The following is a 15,702-nucleotide window of genomic DNA, read 5'->3' as shown; positions in this document are numbered from 1 at the left end:
AATTGACTGATTTGCATTAATATCATCTGACACAGTCATAAATACCCTAATTCCATAACAAAGGTACATCTGAAATGTTCCGTAGCAAGAAAATCTGCCTATTGATTCGAAATATCAAAAATTGACCTTACATGGAGCTATTTCATTCGTATATGATCAACTACATGTAGTCTTCTTTGGAAAAAAAACACTTTGCAAATTATATCTATAAAATACATGATTGGCACATTCATATTTTTATTTTTTTCTTCCAGCACACCTTTGTACATTCCAAAAGACAATAGCAAAAAATTATCTATTAAAACTTACGTGCATAATACTATTCTTTCAATTTTCTTTCCAAATAATACCTAAAACCTTTACTGCAATTCATGTGCTATTTACGAACTTTTTTCTTTAAAAATCCTATATGCATATTTACCATTTTCTATTTTATTCTCTGTAAATATCACTACAATAATCATGTCATTTTGTTAATAACTCCATTGGGAGGAATGCTAGCTACATGTAGCTAAAGCTAAGAGAGGAATGCTAGCTACATGTAGCTATAGTCAAGCCATCCTATTCCTAACATCACAATCATTGGTACAAATATCACCTGACGAAAATAAATATCATGTCAAAAAAAAGGCTATACTAAACGTCTAATGTCTCCATGACCTAAATTTATTTGCGTTGTTATAATGCTACAGCATTGTAGATATTGGGAGGGGTCTCAATGTCCGTCTTGCTTTGAACCAGATGTAACTCCATGTGTGCTGGTGTTGGTCGATTTCCATCCCCGGCTAGAGCTTCAAAAGGCACAGAAACTGGTCAATTGTTTCTTCACCAATTTTTTCCGGAAGTAGTCAACTACCATAAACCAACTTTTATTTGTGACGACATTATTTTGCGATTTGATCAATTTAATTTTAATTAATAAAAATCATTTCTCGCCCCCAATTATTGCTTATTTTTACGTACTTGACATGCATACAGTAATACATGGTTATAGTGAACATGATTATAATGAATTGATGCTCACAGATAAGTGATTTTCAATCCTTGTGACTTTATTACATGTTGTATACTTGACTGATATAACAAATTTTGTTTAAAACAGAGCAAAATCACCTGTCCCTTGCACTTTGTTAATACATATATAGGTGTGTTTCACTGTAGTTCTTTAAACATCATGCTATCTTTCATAATCAATTCGTTTTTTGCTGATTTGAGAAACTATTCCTTCGTATAGTGAGCCACTTTAATTTCCAATCAATAGGGAAAAGAGTTTCTCGCATTATCACCGGTGTGAGATCGGTTTGTCCGGTGTGAGACAGCAGTGTGAGATTTTTCTGTCTTACACTGTGTATTACTACGCTGTTTTAAAACGTAAACAAACGTTGTCTGCTGTAGGGAAATGCAAAATAGTGCATTGAGATTATCCATTAAGTAATTGTGTTGCATAATTAATTACAATTTTTCATATTCTAATTGAAAAAACTGTCGTATGCTTTCATTTAACTTGCACTATTTGAAGCACGCGGAGGGATAAACCGAAAGTAATCTTTTGAACGTCATAACAGAAAGTTGTCAAACATCAATTTTTTTAGCTAATATAATGCGAGAAAAATAATCATTCATTATATACTCGTGTGGGATAGTGAAATTCCACCTCGGGGCCAAGATTCACGGTCTAGGACTCGGCAAAGCCTCGTCCTAGACAGTGAATCTTGTCCCCTCGGTGGAATTTCACTATCCCACACTCGTAATAATGAATGATTCTATTAATCTTACCTTTAGCCTTCTCAAATGTCCGTTTTATAACACTCTGAAGAGTTGATATGGTTTTCTCCAATGCCAGCTGCAATGTAAATACGTTATATATCACTCCAAGTCATAGGCTTGCTGAAGGTGAAGCATATAATATATATATATATATATATATATATATAATTATTCATATAATATAACTTCTTCATTGCACAGTACCTTTAGGTCTTTATCTTTCTCCAGCCAGGCCAACAGACACGCTGCAAATAAATCCCCCGTTCCCACAAACACTGCATTAAGCTTCTGAAACTGGACTTTGTATACCTCATTCTTTCCATCTAAAAACAAACAAAATATACATGTTTGTTGAATAAAGTTGTATGCATACATGGAAAAGGTATTTGTTTGTCTTTTTAACAAGTGCCATTGATTTACTTTCAAAAGTATATTAAATTGTTCCATTTTTTGTTTGCGTGGGGTAGGTTTTTTCATATTCTTTTTTCTATGGTGTAGGAGGTTCTCTTATCGATGATAAGGTAGGGTCTCAATTATACATGTAAACATGTAGCATATATTTAGGCTTTATACAATTTTTAACTTTGCATACATATTATTCAGTGTCAAGATATTTAAATTCAAGTATTTTTGAGTGTGCATGAAAATGAGTGCTATGAATTCAACATCTAAAGCAAGACTAGTATATAAAGAGACATCAGCAGGCCTATTGATGCACATTAACAGTCATGATCACTTTTGAACCACTAAATTCCTTTCATTATGTATGAGAATGAAAAGAAAAAAAAACTAAGTCGACAGAAGAGTAAACAATCTTGTACTCACTTGCCACAGTGCTGGCCAGGCTGGTAATGGAGCCATCAGAAGAAAACACACTACTGCTAATAACCACGGTTTTTGGTCCCTTGCTGTGTAAAATCTTCATAGCCTCAATTGCATCCTCCTCAGAAGTTATTTTTATCCCTGTAAGTTTTCTGTTGGAGAAACAATGTTCATGAAAAAACAGCTAAAGCTAAATGGTAATAATTTAATTCCGGTTGTAACGCGCTTTCTGATTGGCTAAAAAAACATTTTATATCTTATAAAGAATGTTGCCTACGTATTGTAAGACTACCATCAAAAACGTATCAATACGCCTGGCGTAATGTTTGAATTTTGTACAAATTTACGTCATTTTAAAGGTCAAATGACAATTTTTATCTACAATGAAGATTAAAAAATTAAATTATAAGCAATGAATTCAATATCTATTAGTCTTATACGATATAAAATGGTTTGAAACAGTTTACGCTTTTTTAATAACCGCATCGCGGTTTATAAAGTGTAAACTGCCCCAAACCATTTTATATCGTATAAAACAAGTAAATATTGAATTCATTCCTTCAATAAAAATAACTGTAGAAAGAAAAAAATACTTCATAAATATAGATTCATCAATCTTGTAGAATTGGTTAGTTGTTTATCAATAAACATGTTCCTTATTCTAAATTTATTTTCTATTACATGTACAAATTATTTAAACATGCTCTACTTTATAAAAATCTTTTTCTATACCCAAAAAAAGTTTACGACATGTATTGCTATCTAGGGAATGTGCTAGCTGCAGGTCTGTAGCTCCAGGTCTGAAAAAATTCGGATGGACGACCTGGAAGCTACAGTGCCTCCCGTTGTAAAAATCTGCAATTCACGGCGCACAAAAAATGTGCTAGTTTTGGCCTGATTAATCTTATCTATGAACACATTCTGTACAAATATTTGATCCCCGAAAAATCATCGGACATTTTACTACAGATATCGTTACTTCACTTGCCTCTATTTGTCTTTTAAACTCCATCACCAGCCCTGTAAATTGAAGACGTGCAGTTTGTTTACATTTAAAAATGGCGACTTTCCATCTCCATGTGAATTAATATACTTCATTTTCCGAGGTCAGTTATCATGTTTAAGAGAAAGTGTGAGGCAAGTAAAGTGACGATATCAGTAGTAAATTGCCTGAAGAATGTAATGGTACTTATTGCTTTTACAGAGTTTGTGTGAAAAAAAGGTTAATAGGTCCAAAACTAACGCAAATTTTAGTGCGCCGTCAATTGCAGATTTTTACTATGGGAGGCACTGTAGCTCCAAGGTCATCCATCCGAATTTTTTCAGACCGGGAGCTACAGACCTGCAGCTAGGAATGCGCTAATTACGGGTAAAATCTTACTCCACTTCAAATTGGTTTGGTGTGACTATATCAGCTATAGGTAATATTTTATCTATGTACACAGGTAACAACTCAGCTGGAACATACTGCAAAGAAAATTACAAGACTGCATCACATAAATGAAGCATGGAAGATCCTTAATTCATCATAACAGACAACTCCACAGTAAACTTGGTTAGAGTTGTTTATCTATAATATGTAATTGTTAGATAACTTTCTTATAAAAATTTAGTGTTTTCTAAGCCAATTTGATAAAAATCACTTCACACTAAAGTTAATCTACTGGTAAGTCTACTTTTTAGTCTAGGTTTAATGGTGGCATATTTCTGCCCCCTACATGCAAGGTAAATTATGTCAACATGCAAGAAAATTATGTCAACATGCAAGTTACAAATCTTTTAAGAGAACCTGATTTATATATGGGCGAAATCACTTACGAACCCCCGTATCTGACATCATACAATGTAGAAGCAAGATGCAACATAATTATGACACCATGTGAACAACAGACATACAAGGCAACTGTATTCCTATAATCTGGTATTAATCCCACTTAGAACATAACCCACTTTTCCATCCAATCAGCAGTCGCTAAATATTCTATTACGGTAAGTGATGTTTTTAATCGTTAAGAATTTCTCTAAGTTTAAAGCAACACCACGAATAGTGCACAATTCTTTTCTCACCATTTCCCCATTATCACCCATGACTGGATCACAGACTGAAATTAAAGAGGAAATAAAAATCAAAGACAATAACATATTCATCAATCAGCTTGCAAAATGACACATACATGTAGATAAAAATGATATCAACTTATTGAACAAAATAGATTATTTCAATAACAAAAGAAAATTATATACCATATACTAGCGATGGAATCTTTTTCTTTAAATCTACCGCTATTTCAGCAACTTTCTCCAGGAATGATTGAGATCCAATGTACCCTTCAAACAAAGCATCAGTTTTTAGGAAACAATCTTATCATAAAAATAATAGCTTACAATACATGTTCAGCTTTTGTTTCAATTTACATTAACTAGAAACGTTTTATGGAAATCAGATTATGCATTTACTCCATCATAGGGAACCTATGGTGGTCTCGCTTCTCATACCTCCCGAAGAGGTGAGACTGCCTAGGCTTTCTCATGATAAATTAACCCTTGATTTGCCTTTAGAACTTATATTACATTTATAAACTGACTATACCTGTAAGTATATGAGAGAAGGAACTAATGCCATTTTCCTTTAGACCATCATACAAGCAAGCTAAATCATCACTGTTGAGTACCTGTCCTTTAAAACATTTGTACCCTGAAAATCTCAGAAAAAAATTATAATATAGTTTTGATATATCCAGTATACAAATAAGTTTAGAATAAGTACTAGGGAACATTTAAGACACCTTGTATAAATATACGAAAAGCATAGCTTCATCAATTTTTTTTCTTTGCAAAATTGGATCCAGTCATTATTATTCTGTGGGCTCTTTGCTGTTTTTAATGAAGAATTATGAAGTACATTTCTAGGATAACATTTAGGAGTTTGGAGTCAAAATTTTCATGACAAATGTATGCCTCATCTACAATTTTTTACTATGCTTGACTCAAGTTGAGTCAGTAATGAGTATATACAAAAGATTTCCAATTGAACATGAGGAATTAATATCCACTAAAATTTGTTAGAAGCACATCTCACAGATTTTAAAATCTTGCTTTTATTTAAAGGACAAATGTAAATTATATGAAACTTTGATAAAGATTTGGCGTTTGCAATTTTATATTCTTGTGATTTGTTGCAAAAAGGTTAAATTGCGGAATTAAGAACTCAAATCAAATTTCTTATCTTATAAAATTCACAGTAGAGTCCAGTAAGTTATGCTGGCAAATAGTAACACCCAGCTTACCTGTGTGGTTGGAAAACTGCACTGAGTTTATAGTGCTCACATCAAATCCCAATACCTACAACAATAAACAATTTCAATAAATTTTGTATCGGTACATTTCACCCAGCAATGCAAATATCTTTATATCTAGTCGCTATTCAAAATATTTATCTGATAGTTAATGTCAGATTTCATCAAAACGATGACATTTACAATGATTTAGGAATGCATGTGAATGATTTAGTGAATTAACCCAGGCAAAGGCCCTTATTTCGCACAATAGGCTAATTTGGGTGTGTTCCCGTTTTGCACACATTTGATAATTGGGTATAGATCAATATAGGTGTGATTTGTGTTGTGATAGCAATTATAGTCTGCTCTCGGTCAAAGATTTTACCTGAGATTTTACCTGTGTTTTATCAGCGCCTTAACGATAAAACAAGAATATAGATATTTTGTTGTGTGTTAGGTCTAATAACTAATAATTATCACCATTTTTTTCGTTTGATAAAATAAAGATAATGATATATTTGAAAATTTTAATTTCCGCACACTGATAAAAAAACAATGATTAGATGATTTTACTATAACATTTTTGTCCATTTACCTTAAATATAAAACCAAATGAATTAGGAAAAATTGCTGGTCATAAGCCTTTTGGAAGCTGATTAAATGGATAATTATATGATGAAGGGGAAAACTACATGGACAGTCATATGGGATACTCCGTGTCTTTTTTTTACAATTTAGTTGCAAATTATGTAAAACACATGTTTATAATTGATTGTTTGGTATCAACAAAAAGAATATTATAAAAGAAAACAGATCTTTATCACAAAATGTTTCAATCTTTGAAGTAGCGACCTTGACAGTAGTTCTTATGACATCACCGCTTTGGTATATGGCGGGTCACTTTCTAGTTTATCAAATCAGAGGTTAAATACAAAAAAAATCTGACAAAAAAAATATTTTAGTATGGATGCGATATACCTCAAACTGAAAATGCATAAATTAGGTCTACATTTAATAGGTTTTGTGAAATAATCTTTACCGTTTTTGAAGCATATAAAACTGCCAATTTATCATCATACAGTTTGTCTATTTTCTTCGATTATTTAAGCCACAACATAAATGAAATATATTTAGCAGCGTTTTCACTAGACACATTTCCTCCATTTATGTCAGCAAAAGCAATAATTAGATATGAACATATGATATTTTCTCTTCAAACTTTTAGCATGTACATGAAATTCCTAAAGGCAGTAAGTTAAACAAAGGCGCTACATATACAACATTTTGGCAATAATCTTTCTTATCTAAAAAAAAAAAATAATGAAATTGTTCATGACCAAATTGATGTTTGAAATCAAATTCATGAATATGGATGTCAATTATTATGTAAATGTGCTTTTATGCAAGTTATATTTTAACATAATACTTAATCTGATAGCGGTAAATCGAATAATACGGTTAATATGATATAATATCAACACCGAACCATTTCTTATAAATCCCTTTATATTTTATCCTGATAGCAAAAAATGTCATTTTCTGTTAATCTGATAAGATCGTGATCGTGTAATAATGATTTCCCACCCTCTAACAACTGTATAGTCCTTTGTTTAATTGGTTGACACCCCTCTTGTGTACACAGTAACTTTACATGGCATCAGTTACACTTCTTCGCAAGCGGATGACTCCCTTCTTCGTAAGATGAAAGCTACCGATATCGATAGTTGTTCCGGATGACCGCACACAGGACTGACCTTACCTGTGTACACATTTTACTGTTTTGTTATTTACCAATTCCCTGTGTTAATTGCATGCTGGGCTTGCACCATTAAGAATTATTTAAACATGTAATTTCTGAATCAAAAGTGTCTGGCTTGGGAACATGTGACTACGAGGACATTCTGATTACTTTCAATTTTACATCGGGGTAGAAAATTTAATGAATAAAATTCAAATAATTTGTTATCGTGCATAATTACTCATTTAAGAACATCTATATACTAGAAAGAGATTGAAATAAATTGTCCAGGTGAAAAGAGGGAATGTTCATACAATTAGCCATTGCCTCTTATTACTTCTTGTCAAAATGGCGGCCACTTTGAAACCATCGTAATGAACAGTGATGAAGGGAAACATTTTCTTTCGAGCATTTACAAACAAAATAAAGACTAAAATGCTATTTCATTGCCAATGCAAGGTAAATTAATAAGGAATAAGGAATCATTCTTTGAGTATTATGAGGTGATAATTTTGGTCGGGGCGTGATCAAATCCAATAAAGCCCGAAGGGCTTTATGATAGATTTGATCACGCCCCGACCGAAATTATCACCTCATAATATTCAAAGAATGATTCCTTATTACTTTTATTTATATAATTTTAAGCCATCGTACAATTAAATCTTTAACTATAAATAAGCAAACCCCGCCGACGCCTCAATTTTGCGTCATTTGTATTATGGGTTATATAATACAAAATCGATACGTAGTGTTATCACAGACAAAAACACTGGATGATGTAAATATTTTCAATTCAAACTGTTGACAAACAGATTATTTCTTTTTGTTGATAAATTATATATTGAAACAAGTTTTATTTTATTCTACACCAAAATTAAAGACCACTAAAACGCTAAATCGGTTAATCTGATATAGACTATAGCAATTAAGCAATTATCTCACCTGGTCAAATTCCCGTTTCGTACACATTTTTTCGATACCTAATTTTCAAATGTGTGCAAAACGGGAACAAACCCTAATTTGCACCTTCTATGTGTAACAACCGCCTTTGGGTAAGCCCCAGGGGCACTGCTATTCCTATCAATGCTAAACAGGTAAAAATAAATTATCAAAATTAAAATGTCTTAAAACTTCTTTTTCTTCAGAACATTTATTATAAGTAATATCCTCTATCTCATTTGTTTTCACAAAAATGCAATGGAACTCATGCACTTAAACTTTGCCCCTAATACTCCCACAATTTATTTATCTAAAATCCAACAAAATACATTCGACTTTACACACTATTTATACGTATACCTGCAGAGGGAACGCTGCACTTTTGTTCCCGACATATCCAAAAACAACAGTACTTTGAATTGAAAGCACGTTTCTTTCTGGTCCTGATGCCATAGTCATTCAAACTCAGATATCAAGTCGGAACAAACCGCACTTTACTGTATACAGAACATGTATAACATGTATATTGTTATACTCCTATCAACACATTTTTTTATATGATGTAAGCGGCCTTGCGAGGTCACGGGGTCAGTTGGCAATAAAATATGGCGCGTTTAGCAGTTGCTGAGGAGGTTTTTTTGTTTTTACGAAACTTGTGACGATTTACAAAAACGTTACCTGAATTTTTTTATACTTTGTCTAACAATGGATGCCGGTGATAATACATTTTCGTTAGAAACGTTTAATTCGTGGAATTTGAAGCACTGAAGGATTTTTTAAGGAAAAGAGGACTGTCTACCGATGGGACTATGGCCGAGTTAGCTGCTTTGTGTTTCACTGCGAATTCCATGAAGTATACTGTGAAAGTTTCAGACTGTGAATATGTTTGTCAGCTTCAGAAAGAATATTATATAAATACAATGTAGTGCCTGTTTGGGAGGGTAACAGTTGAAAACAGAGAAAACCATTGTCAACCGACGCGAAGCGGAGGTTGACAATGGTTTTTAAGAGGTGTCAATTTCAACTGTTATCCTCCCAAACTGGCACTATTTATTTTATTATACTGAATGTCTTAATATCAGAGAAAATTTTACTGCTTTTATATAGAAATTGAATTCTACAGCGAACCGTACGAAATATTTTTCCATTCTGTTTCTTCCACATCTCCGATATGCTTCGTTAGAGCGAAGTGTACCCCAAGTCAGAGGGTCACGGACGAGAATCACACGATGTGGGTGGCTATTTCAAATGAATCTGGATGTCTTAAGTCAGTCTTGCAATCACGTAGCAGCCCTTTGTTTCGAGGGGAGTCAGCAAATAAACTAGGTCTTACATCGTGCACATCATTACCATGCCAGGAAGGTCCCAGCAGCAACTAAGGTGGTGCCAACAAAGATAAAAGATTTGACCATTCGAAAGTAGCGCCATGGGCAAGGTATTTTCATAATTAGTGTCTTGCTTTATGTTTGAAATTTAAAAATTTTCTTTTTTAGTTTATACTGTTGTGGATAAATATTTTTTTTTCACTCTATTTTATTCTGTAGAAAAAACAAGACCATTAGTTTCCAATCTGGAAATCCAGTTTAAACCGCTTGAGTCCTTGAACATTGACAGGAATACATTTATTGATGAGCTGAGAAAAGCTGAGCTGAGAAAAGCAGTTCCAAAAGATAATATATCAAATTTCAACCAGTCCTTAACTTTATGTGTGTTTGTGTATAGAAGTGATTGTTGTTCGACTTTTCCTTTTAAGTAAATTAATACATGTATATGCATTTGAGAAAGTTGTCAAAAATGCTGTGCACCTTTTCTTTTATTAACAGGTGCAGATATACCTGAAGTATTGCTTCTTGAAAATTCTCAAGAACTTGGACAACAGGCATGTGAAGTGGAAGACTACCGGTACTGCCTCAACAACATCGCCTCAGATCATCAGACAGTTGAGGACTTTATTGACCATCAATTGCTGACAGAAAATGAAGTCAACCTCATTGAGGAAAAGACTGTAGGACAAAGTAGTAACTCTTTATGGCACGATCTGAGAAAAGACAGGATTACTGCTTCAAATTTTTATGCCGTTCATACTCGCATGAATTCACTGAAGAAAAATCCTGAAGTAGATATGAGTTCGATTGTGTCGGTGATAATGGGTGAATCAACTCCTAATTCTAACATCAAAGCATTGAAGTTTAGAAGAGAATCTGAGCCACTTGCATTGACTATCTACTGTAATATGTATAAAGATGATCATGTCAATGCAAAATTTAGGGAATGTGGAATCTTTTTACATCATGAGTTTTCTTATTTAGCTGCTGGTCCTGATATGTTGGTGTCATGTGACTGTTGTGGTGAAGGCCTGTTGGAGGTAAAATCAACATTGAAACCAAAATGTGATTCATGCCCTTCATTTTGTTTATGTAATGTACCAGATTATCTTTTATCTACTGATGGTGAAATAGACATTAAGAAAAATCAAGTTTAAGGGCAGATGATCATTACAAAGCGCAGGTGGAGCGATTTTTTTGTGCATTCCTGTAATGGTAATTTTCTGAAAAGAATCAATTTTGAGGACAAATACTTTCCAGATGTTCAAGTTAATTTGATTGATTTCTTTAAAACAATCATTGCACCAAAAGTTTGTGAAAAACTAAATATACCTGTTATTTTATGCCAAGTAAAAAAGTTGAGTGAATGTGAACCAACACCAATGGAGGTTGAAAGTAATGGAGGTGTTTATTTCTGTTTGATTTGTAAAAGCCAGACTCAAGAACAAGAAAATGTAAAATCATTTTCACAGCGCAGCATTTGTTGTGATATATGTGATGATTGGTATCACTTTAAATGTGTAGGCATGTCAAAGTCAGTTTTGAACAGTACTTCTTCTTGGTTTTGTTAAACTTGTAAATCATGTAATGTTTAAACTTCATACCATTTTGTCAACAGATACACTGGATTTGTAAATTTCTTATGATGTAATACAAGTTGAATACTGTTTCTGTAGTGAAATATAGATTTATAATTAATCTTTCCATTAAAATGATTTTGAAATACATTTTTATTAATGTTAAATATGAACATTTGTAGATTAATAGTCCTCAACATATATCAATAACAGGTACATAACAATCATATGTACCTAACAAGTACATTACTAAATTTTACAAAGTCATTTGAAAATACATATACCCACTTAATATCTAGATAGTGGTGGGTATAAATTGCAAATGCAGCAATTATTTTAATTGTATCATCTAAGTGATGTGATATGGTAATTGGCATTTCATTCTTGATGATATGAAACTGTTTCATACGGCGTATTGCTTGCTCTACGTATATACGCCTATTTGCAATAGCTTTAGTTTTTGACACGTCAGTAGCAGACATTTGAGAAACCCCCCGCCTACCTGGAGGAATCGAAAGCTCTGCCCTTAGCAGGGTGAGCTCTTTTCTTATAGGGAACCCCCTATCAGCCATAACCTTATCATAGGTCTCTATTATGTTTAGAAAGCCAGAATTTAGTGTTATAAACTTCATACTGGCACGACCAGTTTAAGCCTCAGATACAAAGGTGATCATCCCAGTTGGAGTGATACTGATTAAGATTTTCGCAGTATTATGGTGCTTGTAATCTCTCCAGGTTTGGGCTGTTACCTGTAAATTGTTTGGTGTTTCAATAAAAATTTCTGTACAGTCAATTATATATCGTACATTTCGATAAGTATTATTTTGGAAAGAAGGAGGCAAATTTGACATTACTACCTCTCTGGGTGGGTACTAAGCACTAAGTTTAGGAGTTTTATCCAAGTTGTAAATACACTGGATACATGTGTGGCTGACACACCAAACCTGTCTGCAATATCTTCTTTGAGATAGCCTAATCATTAGACACATTACCATTTCTTCTTCAAAACCAAGTGTTCTGTAATGGCTTGAGAACTTGTTCTTTTGTTTAAAATGATTACAAACCCTTTTTAGACCCTTCCAGTAGCGCAGTTTATGAATATGGCGTGTATAGTTTGATAGACAGTATTGAAAGATGCCAAATTGGGAAAACCAGTGTAAAATTTAACTTTTGCATCTGATTTTAAAACTTTGCTTAATGAAAATCTATTGAGGGGAGCTGGTTTTTCCTTTGGTTTTGCATCAAGTTTTATTTCAAGGTCTTTTATTTTAGCCTCTAAAAGGGCGATTTTTCCCTCATTATCACATGAGCAACTTGGCTGCATATTTATAAAATTGTTACTCTCTTTCTTGTAACATGTTGGGATTGGGGAAGACTGTTGTTCAATTCTTCTTCTATTTTCTTTACTGGGATGCAGAGTTCTTTCCTTTAGGGGCGGTCTAGATACAATGGGCTTATGGGGTGTGTACCCTAGTTTCAGCGTGGGGTATGGGTTTGTTGGAGTTGGCCTCCCATCAATAAAATGGTCAGAACACACCCTTGAGTCATCTTTGGGCATCCAATTTTCTGAGCCATTTTTTTCTGTTAAGTATACTGGTCCACTTTTGCCGTCCATATTTATCTTTCAGTTCAGTTGGAAACGGGAAAAGTTGGAATGGCGGGTCGCAAATCGAAACCAAGCATTGTTGAAACCAATAAAACACAAAATTTATGAATGGATTATTATTTGTTTATGCTAGAAAAAATCAGATCTTACGTGATTTTTCAAGTTGGAAAAGTTTTTAAACACATATGTTCTTGTACTATCATAGAAATCTTGCTTTAATTTCGTCGATTTGCTTTTTGGAAGCCAATTTGTTGACATTGCTATCTCCGGGTGACCTTTGACCGGGGCCGCTTGTAACACGCTTACAGAAAGTGTTGATAGGAATATTAATTTTTACATATGTCATCTATCCGATGTTAAATGGGGAAAAAATTCTACTTCCGGTGAGATATTTATATTATATCTCAAAAAGTCAAGCGATCAATACACGAAACTTAGATAGTTAATAGACATTTAATAGAAAATGTATTTAACCGCTGTCATTTTGCCAACCGTCACTTCCGGTCATCACCGGAAGAGTTGAAACAAATCAAGCTGTTTGAAAATGTAACTGTTTTTCTTTGACAATTTTAGTAAAATTGATAAACAATAAGGTGCAGTTGTGGAATGTTTAAGAAATACTTACTTTTTTATCACTGAGCATTTCCGTTTGTCTATTTCTCGTCAGGAGAAAAAAACAATGACTCCACGAGATCTCAAAAACGGTGACAACTTGAACAACCAAACTTTGTTGGACAATAGCCCTAAGTATGCATCTGTCTTAACATTATTTTGTTTGATTCGTCGTCACTTCCGGTCGTCACCAAACCACTTAAAATTTAGTATTTTTCCTTATTTTATCTATTTTACATGGAATGAATAAATCAGTACACGATCTTATTTATGTTAACTTGTTACGATCAACAACAAGTGTTGAATAAGCAAACATTCTTCTTCCGGTGAGTTATATCAAATATCTTAAATAGCTATCCTTTTTACAAATTTGATACCCGTGAGATTTAAGTCACTGTAAGTGATTATAACATAAACCTTTTATTAATGATAGACATTTGATTGTGTTTAACGTGGTTTTTTTGTCAAACATCACTTCCGGTACTCACCGGAAGGGTAAGTTTAACAGACTTTCTTGGGTGTTTTACCTACCTAATACGTGATAATGTACACTAGGCAAATGTACAAAAATACCACCTTTTATTGTCATTAATCACTTCCGTTCGTCCGTTCCAGGTCGCGAAACAAAAAACCTTGTTTCAACAGGATCTCAGATTTCGAAGAGAGTATCAAGATTTCATCGAATCATATAAAAACAAATCGAACGGAAGACCTACTCGTTACTCGTAACAAGATCTAATTTAACAACTGATTATCAAACATTACATTATGGTCATCTCCGGTTCAATACTTTTATTATGATTTGAATACTCATTTAAAGGCGGGGGTAGGTCCGGGGTACCTAGGTTATCATTTCTGATAGTGTAATGCACAACGTGCCCCTAGTTCCATGACGATCTCTCCTTTATTAGTTTTCTTTTAATCACTTTAGATCCAATTTTTAGAATAAGGGCTAATCATTTTTGCGAAGAAAGCCATGTGGCGAATTTAAGGCAAATTTTATTTGAGATCCATTTTAATTATTTCAAGTCGACAGTAAATTTCCATAGCTGAAATGACCAGCATTTCATAAGAGTCGAAAAATAATTGTAAATGGAGTTCATAAACAATTTTCCTATAGCCGTACATGCTTGTCTAATTTCACCAATTAGCTACATGTACTTAGAAAGGCAAACACATGTCGTAGGAGATCCATTTTTGGTGTTGGATTTATATTAATTAGTAGATTTTCCACCTCCTATAATGTAGTTCATAAAAAATGGAAGATTTTTATCAATTAAAAAATTGCTTTCAAACCTGAAAAATCATAAACATTGTTTTCAGTGAAACGATTATCAATCACTAATTAGAAAAAGTCGTAGAACTACAACGACATTATTGATATTGGACAGAAAAAATCAGTTTTAATACTACAATGTATATATAAGTACATTTTTCAATACGAGTACTTAGAGGTAATTTACACGTATAGGTCTAGTACCTAGCAGTAAGTTACATGTATAATACTAGTACTTAGTGGTAAGTTACACGTATAAATACTAGTACCTAGTGGTAAGTTACACGTATAATACTACTACTTAGCGGTAAGTTACATGTGTAATACTAGTACTTAGCGATCAGTTACACGTATAGGTCTAGTACTTAGCGGTAAGTTACACGTATAAATACTAGTACTTAGCGTTAAGTTACACGTTTAATACTATTACTTAGCGGTAAGTTTCATGTATAATACTAGTACTTAGCGTTAAGTAACACGTATAAATACTAGTACCTAGTGGTAAGTTACACGTATAATACTATTACTTAGCGATAAGTTACATGTATAAGACGAGATATTGATTATGGTGGAGTTTTAAACTATGTCACCTCAAGGCTTGTCTTGTTCTTGTTTCTTCTCATTACACCTTGATACATACGGACTTTTACAATACTATTTCTATTATTTATTTCCATGGTTAAAAGTTGCTTAATTTTATGGGCGTCATACATGCTAACGATACTTGTTTGTAATTTTTGACGATAAGTTATTTGTCCTATT

The 15,702-nt window shown here is 33.2% G+C and overlaps 1 protein-coding gene across 3 annotated transcripts; it reads right to left on the bottom strand.

Annotated features, from left to right (window-relative positions):
* Nucleotides 1-220: 220 nt before the first annotated feature.
* Nucleotides 221-9,074, bottom strand: LOC105338409 (pyridoxal kinase-like). Of its 3 annotated transcripts, none has more exons than XM_066071153.1 (10): nt 8,905-9,072; nt 5,877-5,931; nt 5,180-5,284; nt 4,834-4,917; nt 4,657-4,691; nt 3,971-4,056; nt 2,593-2,741; nt 1,972-2,090; nt 1,777-1,843; nt 221-791 (listed from the first exon to the last, which is right to left on the bottom strand). In XM_066071153.1, exons 1-10 carry the CDS (start codon nt 9,001-9,003, stop codon nt 679-681), a joined length of 912 nt encoding a protein of 303 aa, XP_065927225.1. In that variant the 5' UTR covers nt 9,004-9,072; the 3' UTR covers nt 221-678. The 3 variants fall into 3 exon arrangements, with proteins under 3 accessions (XP_065927225.1, XP_065927226.1, XP_065927227.1); XM_066071154.1 differs by lacking the exon at nt 8,905-9,072 and adding an exon at nt 8,548-8,589; XM_066071155.1 differs by lacking the exon at nt 1,777-1,843 and having other exon boundaries at nt 654-791; nt 8,905-9,074.
* Between the last annotated feature and the right edge of the window lie 6,628 nt (nt 9,075-15,702).

This window comes from Magallana gigas, chromosome 9 (genome assembly GCF_963853765.1).
Source record: "Magallana gigas chromosome 9, xbMagGiga1.1, whole genome shotgun sequence".
Taxonomy (NCBI): domain Eukaryota; kingdom Metazoa; phylum Mollusca; class Bivalvia; order Ostreida; family Ostreidae; genus Magallana; species Magallana gigas.
The sequence above is the reverse complement of the archived record's forward strand: the minus strand, read 5'-3'. Positions and strand labels throughout refer to the sequence as shown.

What these genes read in the sequence shown, in the direction of transcription:
- LOC105338409 (XM_066071153.1), bottom strand. Translation starts at nt 9,003, where the DNA reads ATGACTATGGCATCAGGACCAGAAAGAAACGTGCTTTCAATTCAAAGT. An exon ending in TGGGTGATAATGGGGAAATG is followed by an intron (nt 4,057 to 4,656) that starts GTGAGAAAAGAA and finishes TTTTCTTTGCAG; the next exon opens with TATGTTCCAGCTGAGTTGTT. An exon ending in CCAAACCAATTTGAAGTGGA is followed by an intron (nt 2,742 to 3,970) that starts GTAAGATTTTAC and finishes TTTCTCCAACAG; the next exon opens with AAAACTTACAGGGATAAAAA.